Below are 13,147 nucleotides of genomic sequence, written 5' to 3'. Positions count from 1 at the left end.
TTATGTTCCCCAGAAATTACTTCTTGTCAAACAAACTCTTGAGCAATGGTCATATTTGTTTATATTATATTAAAATTATATAAGTAATGTGTATACGTAGAAAATGTGTGTGCGATTCATTCTAGTAGCATAACTTTTGAAAGAACACAGAAAAATGTATGAGCTGAAAAAATAATGTGGTATATTTTGGTATGCTTGCACGGTATTGCCAGTGACGCGTGCAGTTGAATGGAAATTAACTATTGAATGGCTGACAGCCGACGTGTCCGACATCGTCGCGTAGTTTCATTCTGTACATCGAACCAGAATATAGCTTACTCCCCGTTTGCCAATATCACGTATACCTTATTCTTTGCAGAAAACGAACAGTCGGGGGCGAAAGACTCTACGAGCAAGTGCAAACCAGACATTTATTTCGTATTAAAATCTTATTTGTAAGAATTTTATTTCTTAGTTAAATTTATCAGAATAAAGATTAATTCAATTTTGTATTATTATTAATAAAGTACAAAAATCGAATTGTTAAATTCTTTTCATGCTTACAAGCATATTTGCAAATATATAATTGTAGTACATTCGAAAGAGCTGCCTCGCCAAATTTAATTTGACAAGGAAATTCATAAATGTTTTTAAATTTATATATCAATACGTTTTTTTATATTCCAAATATTCCAAATAAAGAGAGAAAATAATTTATCATAAAATATCTGTCCGTGTCGGATTTTTGTAATGTTTCGAAAAAAGATTTTCAAAAATTTGTATCGCCTTAGGCGTGCATTCTATTTAATAGCATTTTTCAGGATGAGATTCCCCAATCCTGACGAGAGGTCCCAAGTGAAAGTTGAAAGGACGGTCCAGAAGGGTAGAAATGGCCTCGCGTGTGGTCAGTCTGGATCTCGTCGCACGAGCTACGCATTTGTGAATAGCCTCTGGGATTTCTCTGTCCCGTGACTAAGCCTTCGGGATTAGCACGGGGTATGTGGCCGGCCTACAACTGTCCGCGAAACAAAGAACAGATAGATACCTCATTCCCATGTGACAGAATGAAACTTTCAGCGATCGGGAAAAAAGTTTCGCCACGTGATATTTCGTCCCTGCTATCTATACATTAAACCTTAACACGAAATACGTTTTTCTATATCATCCATTATTTATCATCAATATTATTCATCCGAGTGGAGAAGGTATTAAAACACCATTCCTTATAATAGTCGGTAGACTTGTTTGGCGAATATATAATTCTGTTCGTTTGAATGAGCTTTTACAGACACGCATGGCACGATGCTTCGTCAAAGCTATTTAGTGAAGATGTACAATCCTTGCCATCAGACGTCTGTATTATTTGACAATTTGCGTCGGAAAATTGCAAATTTTTTCCAAACTTTTTTAAGGCCTCCTTTTTTTTGTTCTTACGACGGCGGTAACACGAAACTACAACCGGTGCCAGACAAGCATACCCAAACGACCAATTGTACCATCTGTCGCATACTAGCTGTAACATAATGGTGGGTATACTGCACGTCACGTATGATCGCGTTCATATTCCCGCGGCGACCTCGCGTGACCAGACAATTACGGGTTTCTAGTGCACTGCAGGTAGCCGACAAGTACCAATCGGTTAATACGAGCCCCTTCGGCAAGGTTCTTTTTATTTCAATAGCGAACGATAAATGTGGCTAAAGGTTCCTGTCCAATCCTTAGAATTAGACGACATGATCAGTGCTGAAAGCTATATATCAACTAATATTATCATAATCTTATTCATTCCGAATTTTCCTGCAACTGTGTTGTATCTGTAAACTATATCTATACATTTCCATATTAGAAATAATATAAATAAGTATACAATAAAAGTAAAATTGTAAATATATATATATATATATATATATATGTATAGTATCGTATGGAGAAATTTTTTCACGAATCTGGTTCCCTGGTGTGCGGCTACTTGAATAGCGGACATCATTCTGGGTACATAATGGGCCTAACGAAACATAGGTAGGTTTGTCACGTGTGTTAGGGGATTGCGGAGGAGCCCCTTAAGGGGAAACCAGCTTTAGGTTAGTTGACGGGGGTTCTACTGAAGTGAGCGCACTTTTATAAACTTTGTCGTGTACTAATCCTCCGTCCGGGCCTGATCCCCTAGCCAACTACGTTGGGGCTCTCCAATCGAGCGCCGTGACGCCGAGAAACTTCATCAGGTCGTCATTTCGCGTCTCAGAAGAAGTGAGAACCGACGGGAGGGATGGAGAAAGAAAGTCGATCCCTACTTAGATGCTCGTCTTTTTCTTAAGGCGAGCGACGCCCGCCCACCTCCCTATAAATTGGATTACGATACGTGACGTCATTAGCGGCATGCTTTATTTGCGGACCACGGCGCTCTTCGAGTCCCGGAGTTGTACGACGGCACACGTTGTCAGGATTGTTTCAACCCCTGTGTAATTCTTGGAGGAGAAGCTCGGCGGATTAATTTTGTTTTGAAATCAAAGTTTGCCGAAGATTAAAGTCAAAAAAAGCGCTCGATTTTCATTCGAGCTGAAAATAAATAGCGGCGATGGACGAACATAATCTCATCACGAATCTCATAAAATTCGCGATAGAGAAAATCGGTGTTATTTCTATTTCGAGAAAGGATCGCCGGAGCTTCCTGGTTTTTAATTAGCGCCGGGTAGAAAAGGTTCACCGGATAACTGAGGGCGAGCGGTTGCCCTGGTAGGATTAATAAATTAGCCGTAAGGTTTTAAAACGGCCACGTCGGTGGCTAAGCTCAGGGGTGAAAAGAAAAAGTGAGAGAGATAGAAAAAAAAAAAAAGAGCGAAGGGGCAGATAATGGTTCCGGTCAACAAAATGAATACCGGCACGCGCTGTTCTTTCCGGCCGTCTGAATAGACTTGTAACGAGTCGGTCAGACCTGCTTTCACTCCTGCCATCTTTCTCTCACTCTTTTTCGCTATTTCCTTCTTCTCTTTCTCTTCCTCCAATCTTATCCTCTTTTTCCCTCTATCGCGAACCCTCTCTTCTCGCTTCTTTTTCCCTGCAGCGTGCTGTAATGGAGCAACGAGAGTCGGAGGGAAGAGAGAAAAGAGCGGAATCAAGGGGTGAGAATGAGGACGAGCGCTGGTCGCCGAGGGTGAGTCCGTGGTCGCGTTGTAATTGTGTTATTTTGTAACCATTTCACGTGAGGATTCGTGGAAGGGGTAGTTGTGTATATAAACACCGGGATTGTTTTATTCGGCCAGCTTGTGCGACACGCGCCGAAACGTTCAACCGCGAAAAATCCTCGCCGTCGCAAGATAATCGAGGAGAATTGAGCGTCCGTCGGTTGCTAATTATTAATTCGCCGTCAAAAGTCGTTAATCAGAGTAATTGACTATTCACATGTTACGGATGAATATTCGAGTGAGCCAATTAATTTCAAAATGCAAGTGCACATTCATAATAATATGTAAATTGTATCGCTCTAGATTATATTATAAATTTGATTTATTTTGCACATTATTTAATTGAAATTTTAATTTCAATTTTTGTATTTTTAATACTTTAGCTTCGCCGATGTTTAAGTAAGAAGAAGAGATTACATTGAATATATGTAATTGACGTAATTAAAATGTATTTCATAGTGCGCAATCCAATGTATTCGGTGATCAATTTATTAACAATCTGTAATATTTAGTATTTTTTCCTTTAATATAATTGATTGATAGTTTAATTCTTCAGACTCTTAAGAAATAAAAAAATTAATAAGTTGCATGTCACGAAGCGTTTTTGTAAATACGGATATTATTAATGCGCGCGTCTACATTTTGTTCTAAAAACATTAGCTTGTCATGACATTGAGTTTTATCAGAATAACGGAATGTACTTCGTAGAAACTGTAATAATCAGCAAAGATAAATAATTATTTTGTAGCGTACTGAGAGTACAACAGCGATACAATAGCATAACATAAACTTAATCGCATGAGATGTTAAGCAATTCTGTACGTATCTGCGAGATAAAAGCAGTATAAAACTGCGCAAAACTCAATCGTGTAGGATACTCGACGCCTATAACAGTTTTCCAGCATTTCCCTGCATTGAATCACAGACACGCTGGACACGCTGGATAAGGAAACGATCGGAGGTTCTAAAAAAAGAGAACAGCGCGAGGAACAATCACAAAGTAGGTATTTACACACGGAGGCGCGCGGCGCCCTTAAAGGGAGGGTAGAGCCCTCGCGCGCGAGTAAAGGTCCTTTTTATGCGTGCGGTCGCAAAGGCAGCGTAAAATTGAGTTACAGGGCAGTTTATTTTTTTATTAGCCGGCTCGACCCCGCCGCGCGCGGCCGGTCTTTCTCGATGCGGAAAGGGTGGTTTTTGCGGCCGACGGATTTCCCGATAGCGGTTTTATGGCGTGTCAACACGCTCTTACGCGCCTGCATGTGCGCACGTGACGAATAAAAAAAAAGGTGCACGCGATCGTCACGCTAAATCGAAGAAATCAAGAGCGACTCTCGGCAGCGAGAAAAAGAGCGACAAAGAGAGGAGATGGATTTTCGATTAAAACCCCCGTTTGACCGACTCCGTTATGGCAGTATCGCCGTCACGCTGATAAGTGCGCGATTAATCGAGCCCATTTATCATGTCGCGTAGTCTTATCTAAGATTTCGCAATGAGCAATTATTTTAGTCGCCCATGCCGATGGACGATTAAAACGCTAAGGATTGTGCGCACTTTTTAATAAATTATTTATCATCTCTCTATCGGAATTATAATCCTATTATTGATCCAATTAATTTTTCACATATTTGTCTTGCGATAAGCGAGAAATCAAATGCGGCAGATTGAATTCTTGAAAGCGATCATCTTCGCAGGCATTGGCCGGAGAAAACGTTAAGGGGATAATGAGGACAGGCAGCCAGGCGTAGGGTGGTAATAAGGTGGCTTGGAGCGACTGGGATGCTAGTCACGTTTCCAGCCGCTGACAGCTGCGGCTTATACGTATGACGTGGTATCAACCCCAAATTTCCCCGACTAGACACGTCGTGTCTTCGCTGCCCTAAGACCCTGGAATGCACTCGAGCCTCCACCTGTCACACCATGGCGCATCTACAGCGTGACGCGTGAGGGGTAGCTTTTTGATTCTTCGCGGAGGAAAGACCGCGTTTATCATGCATCTAACTTGTGAAGCCAAAATTTTCTTCATATTTATTACAGATGGTGAGTATAGTTGAAGCTCTATATGTTTCACCAAAGATGTTTTACCAAATTCTACTAATTTGAAGCGTGGTAGTCTCTAGTAACGAAAACATTTCGCAACAATCGGAAAACGTGTGATGTAATCAGAGAGAGGCGGATAAAAGAGTAACGACGGAAACAAGGATGGAATGACTGTATCATAGGACACGGAGAATAATTTTGCTCGAAGAGACCTTGATTTCAGCATTTGAGTCATCACCCCTCGCTTCGTAATTATTGATTTTCCGTGCTGCCCTAACTCCCCTAACTTCATAGAGAGCAAGACAGAGAAGACGTGAGTAAGAGAGGGAAAGGGGAAGAGAGAGAGAAAGAGAGAGGAAAGGGCGAGAAACGGCGTAAGCGAGAGAGTCGAAAATGCCTTTTGTCCCCTTTCGTAACATATAACACACGAACGGTAACCCTACTACGACTTACGATTACTATGTCCGCCAATAATTTAAAGTTTCAAACTCTTGCGCGCATTCGTATTTCACGGAAGTTTAAAAAGTGCAGCGTTTCTTAATCGAAGAATTAAATTAATGCTATCTCAGATAAGCCCGAATCATTTATATTTATTTTCTGCGAACAGAGAAAAAAATCTCTCTCAGAGAATCTCTCTTCATGAATCTTACGTACGAAGTGTAAATATATTATAAAAAGTTTTTATAATCAATAAAACTTCTGTTTAATTAATAAAAATCTGCTTATAGAAATCGATTAATTATAATTACGATATTTTGATGAATATTTTAAAATGCGATGCTATATTTTATCCTAAATGACTTGAAATTATTATATCACTATCAATATAGATGATACGTTATCACTTATTTACTTTCCGTATCGCAATTTTGAATTCGGCAATGTGATATTTGAGCGAATAAATCAATGTTAACTTGAATAAATATCATTTCTACACACACGTTTCGTATCTCGATAGATAAGACATCGAAATTCTCACCTCTGCCAAGACTGGACGGAGACATTGACATTCCCGGCCTGCTACTGTCGAAGGCGCCAGGTCTCTCTGGCATTTTCATGACATTGTCCTGCTGGCCGCTTGCTGACGGCACATCCGCGGCAACTGTCGGACTGGACGTAGTGGTGGTCGTTGACACTGTCGTAATGGTTATGCTGGCGATACTGTTTGCATTAGGATTTCCGGCAAGATTCGCAGCACTGCTGCTGTCATTAGCAGCATTACTGCCGTTAGTTGTTTTATTGCCGACTCCATTGCCGTTTGCGTTCGCGGTGTTGACGTTGCTCGCACTGCCGTTGTTCGCCGTCGTGCAGCTCGTCACAGCGGCGACACTAACCACCCCTTCCCTCGCAATATCTTGAATCGCACTCGCCGCTCTGGAGCCAACTCCCGCGGGCTGCAGAATCGTGTACTGTTTCGAGGAATCGGGACTGGTGACGGACGGTAGACCGCCGGTAGGACTCTTGTTAGGTGACACAGAATTGGAAGTCACGTCGTGCGTCGTCACGTGATGGCTCTCTTCCTTCGAGGACTTCAATTGCAACAGAGACACCGTGGACGAGTGTTTGTTTTCCGACGTCGGCGATATACCGGATACAGGCTGCGGCGTCGGCATCGTCGGTCCGGGCGTCGGGTATCCCACGAAGGTGGCGGAAGCTGGATACGGACCGATCGGCGGAATACCCGAAGAGGCGACTTGCACCGACGAAGTGCGGCATGAAGCTTTCGAGTGATCCGTGTTCGGTGGCCTGAAGGCGGACGTTGCCGAAAATGGAGAGTTTGCTGGCGGCGACGAAGTCGATGAGGTCCCCGTAGATGAGACTTTCATGTTAGTATCGTTATATTGTCTTTGATAGTTTGAGTAAAGCGGTTGATGCTGCTGCTGATGATGCTGCTGTTGCTGCTGCTGCTGCTGCTGCTGCTGCTGCCTGCTGATGCTTTGAGGTGATTGGCCATTTTTGCACGTTCGATCCCGTTCTCTGTCGTTCGATCTGTCCCGATCGCCTTCGTCTTTGTCGGCAGTTGGATCCGACATGTCGATTTCGAGCTCGTTGGACGAATCATCGACCAACTCGTTGAAATCCGGCGGATCATATCTCGAGTACTTGTCCGATTGTCTCCCTTGAGAATCGATATGCGCACCGACCATGTTCCTGTCGTTTCTTTCTTTGCTCGCTAATGAACGAACGGAAATCGCTCTGATTTTTTGCGGCTCACTCGAAGTATTGCTGACTTGCGACTGAATGTTCGCGCATTCGTTCTCTATTTTCAATAAATTGTCTAAATCCTTCTTAGTTTTAATCGGGTGTTGCAGCTGCTTCGAATCTTGTTGCTTACTTAGCTGCTGCATCTTACCCGATCGGTCTTGCTGTCCGCGAAAACTTATCACGTCTTTCAGCGAACAGCCGGTGTCGTTACTCGTACTCGAAGACGTCGATACAGACGAAGGCGATAATTTAGGATTCTCTTTCTTTTCCTCAAAAAGATTCTCAAAGTTCGACTCGTATCTATCCTCGTCCGAGTTGCCTCTTTGATAGAGAGATCCTCTGGGTCCGGGCCAGCTACCTGACAGACTCTTCAAGGCGGCTTCCGTTTCTCTAATGAGAGTCTCGTCGTCTTCGGGTACTTCCTCACTGTGTTTGCTGGATTTTCTAGCCGGACTAGTCGAGTTGCCCGATGTAAACGCGCGTTTCTTCTGAGGTAACGGTATGATTTTGTTAGGATCAACTACGTCGATCGCCTTTCGTACATCATCGTCGCGAACGCTTTTTCTCCTCCGTTTCGCGGCAGCGTCAGCCGACTCCATCTCTTGCGGCGTGTTCGTCTGCAGGCCCTTCTTGTTGATCAACAACTGCTGCTGCGTTTGTTGCGACGACTGCTGCGTCTGTTTAGGATTCTGCGCGACCGACTCTGCTTCCAGCTTCCGCTTTTTGAGATGAGCCATCGCATTCTGTCCGCCCGGCACGCTGGTCAGTTCCACCCTGGAACACAAAAATTCCAGAGGATCAGCAAGTCTGCTCTGCCATGCGGGCGCAAAGGACGCGGTGCGTTTGGTACATGAGTGCAAGGTCGTCGAGTTTGAAGCCGGCGCAATTTAACGAGAGAGGCCGTGTAACTCAGGCACTCCGTGCCGCTCTTTCGTCGCGGAAGATCCCCAGCGCTTGCCCGAGGCCACTTCTCTCTCTCCCTCCATTATCTACTTAACAGTGCATTCAAAGTCTAAGGAACTGTCTCTCAAGAGAGTTCACCTGACATCCGCAGAAAATCGTCGAATGCGTCGCCAGAGATCCGGAGAACCATTCTGTGCAGCTCAGATGTGTCTGTATATTTTTCTTTCTCTTTATTCCGGTCAATAGTCGCTTGGCTTTTTGTATTATTTTTTTTTTTTAGCACACTATCTTGCTTCCTCCTCGCGGCAGACTCGAGATGTTCCGACAAGTACTGTGTGTGACACGCACGCGCGCATGCACACAGCGAAAACACGCGTGCTCGACAAACCTCCGATATCTATATGTATATATATATATATATATATATATATACACAGATATATAGATATATATAGATATATATATATAGGTAACAAGTCCGGTTCGGTGTGCGCGATGGGTGCCCTTACAGACGGGGTGCTCGCGAGCTACTGTGCTATGTTTAAGTTCGTTCGGGGGTGGCGATCTTCCACCGTGCACGGAGGGGATGAAGACTTGCGCGGGCAGCCGACGGCTTCTGCTTCGTCGCGAAAGGTGGGGGCGGGTTCTGCGCACTGTCCACCCCCTTGAGCTCGGCTGGAGCACGATTCCCAGCCCCTCTGCACATCCCCCTCGCTCACCTCAACCCCCGTCAACGGATATCGTAAAAGGGGATGCGGTTCCTGGGTGCACACCTAGGATTCTCTCTCTCCCTCTCTCTCTCTCTCTCTCTCTCTCTCTCTCTCTCTCTCTCTCTCTCTTTCTCAGTGTGTCGAGGTACGTGCTCTGTACATCTCTCCCGCTTATATCCACCCGCGTCTATACTACCACCCCTCTAACCATCCTTCGAGTTGCCGCGCCACTATATGTATGTACGTGCTACCTGGTTCTCTTTGCCGCTTTAGGAATTCGAGCAACATTGGTCCCGGCCAGCGACCTCGCGAGTCTACTCCCTTTACAACTCGCGTAGTTCTTCGCGTAGCTGGATTTTCAAAGGAGAAATCAAATCTCTGCCGTCTCGACAGGAATAACTTTGCTTATAGCAAATTTGTAATTTTCCCTTCATTTCTGGCTGGCGATAAATGTAAGATCTATTCGCGCAAGCCGAGAGTCATTGCGGATTCAGGTTTGTGATTAATTACCGTGTATATTATTTCGTAAATGAATAGCATATGTTAATTCCTTGCTACGGGGACATAACACTTACACATTTGTATAATAACAATTAACTGCTTGCAGTTATTTTTATTTTACAGCAAATTATATTTAAAGCGTAATTATATAATCAACAATAAGTTTTCTTAATATTGTTTGTTTCATTCTGCTGAATTCGATACTGAAATAACTATCTTTAGAATTTCCTTACTTCAAATTGATAAGTTATTCGGATGTCTTGTAAGATTTTAGGTCTTTAACTGCGCAACATTCACCCTTTGGTGCGCTCGTAAGGTTTACAGCGATAGGAGGAACCTACAACTGGAATTAGATAAACCCGAGCTCCTGGAGGTGATAGAGGCAGAAGAAGAACAGGATCAGCGTCAGCGCTTAGCGGGGCTCCCTAGGATCCCAAGGAATGAGAGAGCTTCCCTTAAACCTTAAACCCTCCTCAGACCACGTAGCCGGGAGTTTAGAGCAACGAACTCTCTTGCTAAGGATCGCGGAGAGAGAACGGCGGGAGTGCCCTCGTCCAAAATCGGAAGTTAAATCGCACCGACGGCTTAAGACATTATCACTTTTCTTTGCGGACCGATGCTCTTGAAACTGGCCTTCGACAGAGGCACTGGGTAAGGGCGAGAGTCGGACGAAGGGGGAGTGGCGGGAATGCGGCGCAAGAAAGAGCTAGAATCCCTTCGAGTTGGGGATCGATGCGTCCTGGTCCACCCTCCAATTACGTATCATCCCTTACGGTCTGTGGGGAATAATTAGAAAGCAAGCGTAGTTCTCGTACGGATGAATAGCCCTGCAGATGTACTACGTAAAGGTTGACTTTAAATTCTCGCAAAAAGAAACATCTTCGAGACCGTCGAAGTCTCCGTCGAAGGCATCATCTCTGCTACAAGCGTCTCTAATATCACACGAGGCGTCGAATGTACGTTCTTACTTTGCTCATTATAGCAGTTTCGATAACACAGATTATCGAATAGAATTTCTTTCGAATAGAATTTCTCTCGCTAAATTTTGATATAAAATTTATCATAAATAGATTAAGAGAGTTATATATATATATATATCAAAATCAAAATTATAACTGTGTATATTTTTACCATGTAAATTCAATTTCTATTGTGAGAAAAATAGAAAAAAGCTGCTTTTGCAATATTCTAAATATTATACGAGCATGTAACTTTTTCGTAAAGAAACTTATATAAATATTGTTAGCTGTTGCAAAGTATATTGAACATAGTTTTTAATGCTAAAACATTTTAAGCAGTTTGTACAATTCAGCATATAGTTAAACAAATATTTACTACACGTTTTACTAGAACAGACACGAAGAAAGTTTGAACATTTGAGAATCTGTATTCGTCAATTAATTAACGTATGCCGACCATACTGCAGCATAGGTAAGAGGATGATTAGACAGAACATGACAACGCGAGGCGGACGATGGTGCCTCCATTGCAGAGATTAGGGTATTAGGCGACGTCACGTCACTAAAGTCTAAAGGAAGCTCCTTGGAACTGTGTTCGGAGAGATAGCCCAAACTTGCGTTCTCTATCTTCCTGGCGGTTCTTCGGATTCCGCCTCCCGCCCTTTCTTCCTTCTTTTCTCATTGTCCTTCTGCTCTTGTTTTCTCCTCTTTTATTCTGTACTTTATTATGTACTTTATTTCCTGTATTTATATGCATGCACGCAAATCTCTTTTTTTTCTCCTTTCCTCTTCCTCTTGCTCATAATTTCTTTCTTTATCTTCTCTCTCTCTAATCTTTTTCTGTTTTCTAGTTTTAGTGTGTCTTTTCTTTATCGATTCTATTATTGTTTATAAAATCCTGGAAAATTTTCAGCTTTACAGCAATTGTGTTGAAATTATAGTGAATATGTTAGAATTTCTACATTTTTGACACAAATTAATATTAATTTTTCTTAAAAAAACTCTCCAATAGCAGTTTAATGGAACAATAAGAAAATTGAATAAAATACAAAGACAGATAATCGATGACAGACAATATCTGACGAAAATAATGACGATACAAATAATTTGCCTTATGATACATGGTGAATTTCTTACAATTGCGAGAATTACGCGTTGGTGACTTCACGCCGGAGCCTGTCGGGGGGGCGTTCTCAAGAAAAGACGGTCATACGTCTTTTTCTCGCCGACGTGCGAGGGTGGGCGAGATCGGCACTAGGCGAGCGCCGGATAATTTAGGGTTCTCTCACGCGTGGATAATGGGGAACTTGGCTAATGCACCCCACTTGGCACCACATGGATTCGCATGAATTTTGCAATTCGAGCTTCGTGTTTTTCTTATTTGCTATTGTCAAGACTTAAGCGTTATTCATAAATAAATAAGTATTCTAAGTAATTGTTAAATAGATTCTTTTATATTTTTATGCCTTATGCTTCATAATTTTCATTATGGCGCAAAGAAAAGCAAAAGATAGAAGAGGAGAGAGATAAAATAATAGAGAAAGCATAAAAGATAAAGACAAATTTTAAATACAATTCCAGTTTTATACAGGCACAGAAAAAAGAATACTGTGACTAAGACAGCTGAGCTGTCTGGTTGGATATCATTTTGCTGTTCGGCTCGAGGGAATACTCCGTCGTCTAGCTACTAACTGACTGTCCATTCGTTGAGTTCCTTCTTGGTTTTTTTCTTTCGCTCGTCCCATGAGCGCACCCTCACTTATCGGCTGACGTCTTAAACCAATCGAATTCTGATCAAATATTTAGCGCTGACCGGGCCAACATTTTAAGTGACTCCTCCATCGCCGGACTCAACTTTCTTCTAATAAATCTGTCATGTTATACCTTTTGAAATTTCAGCGACAAGTTTCAAGTTTGCATAGACTGTTTAGAGCAAATCAATAAATGTAGAATTTTTTGTTGAAATACACAAGCAGTTATTTGAAAATTCTCAATCCGTAAACACATGATTTAAAACAGTTTCATAAAGTAATACAGAAGTGTTAAAAAAAATTTTCAATAAATTAAAAGTTTTCAATAAATACCAAGAATTGTGAGACGAGAGAAATGTATTTAAGATTTCTTAATCTTTCTTACGATATGCATAAAACATATTTTTGAAACATTACACGTCACCAATTGCTGCGGCATTGATTAACGATCGAGTTGCAGATCGACGACTCTAACCCGAAGCGGAGGTCGCTTTTTTGTCCCTTTCGCCACACGGCAATACGTCACGCGTCCCGGTTTTGGGGTGTAATTAAAGAGAGCGCAGAACAGCATGACGCCTCGGGCCTGTGGGAGGAAAGGGGGAGGAGAGAAAGGGCGTAAGGAGCGGGGAGAAGCGACCGAGGCCGAGGGTACGCGCGGGATATAAGGGATGTGTTTTACCGAGGGATACTTACACGCCATCCCCGCGCGGCACATATTTTCATATAACAAAACCATCTGCGTGCCGCGCATAACAAATTTCAACTGATTTATAGTGAGCCCGCTGGCGGTAGGAGGCCGCAAATTTTCGCAGTTACGAAAGCCGGCGACTGCGCCGTTGCGCGACCAGTCCTTACATCATCCCGTTTGCAAGTCGCGTCTTTTTTAGCATCTTTGGAAAAAGCGTATGGCCTACGACAGA

At 42.8% G+C, this 13,147-nt stretch overlaps 1 protein-coding gene across 10 annotated transcripts in view; it reads right to left on the bottom strand.

Annotated features, from left to right (window-relative positions):
• Positions 1 to 13,147, bottom strand: part of LOC105670535 (serine-rich adhesin for platelets) — a 258,685-nt gene that overhangs the window by 21,182 nt on the left and 224,356 nt on the right. For 9 of the 10 annotated variants that reach the window (XM_012364087.2, XM_067360244.1, XM_067360245.1 and 6 more), the window contains one exon: positions 6,178 to 8,177. In XM_012364087.2, the coding sequence (XP_012219510.2) occupies positions 6,178 to 8,177 (2,000 nt within the window). Of the gene's footprint in view, positions 1 to 6,177; positions 8,178 to 8,444; positions 9,688 to 13,147 lie in introns of those variants that run through there. The other variant, XM_067360251.1, reaches the window with a different exon arrangement.

This window comes from Linepithema humile, chromosome 8 (genome assembly GCF_040581485.1).
Source record: "Linepithema humile isolate Giens D197 chromosome 8, Lhum_UNIL_v1.0, whole genome shotgun sequence".
In the NCBI taxonomy this organism is placed as follows: domain Eukaryota; kingdom Metazoa; phylum Arthropoda; class Insecta; order Hymenoptera; family Formicidae; genus Linepithema; species Linepithema humile.
The sequence above is the reverse complement of the archived record's forward strand: the minus strand, read 5'-3'. Positions and strand labels throughout refer to the sequence as shown.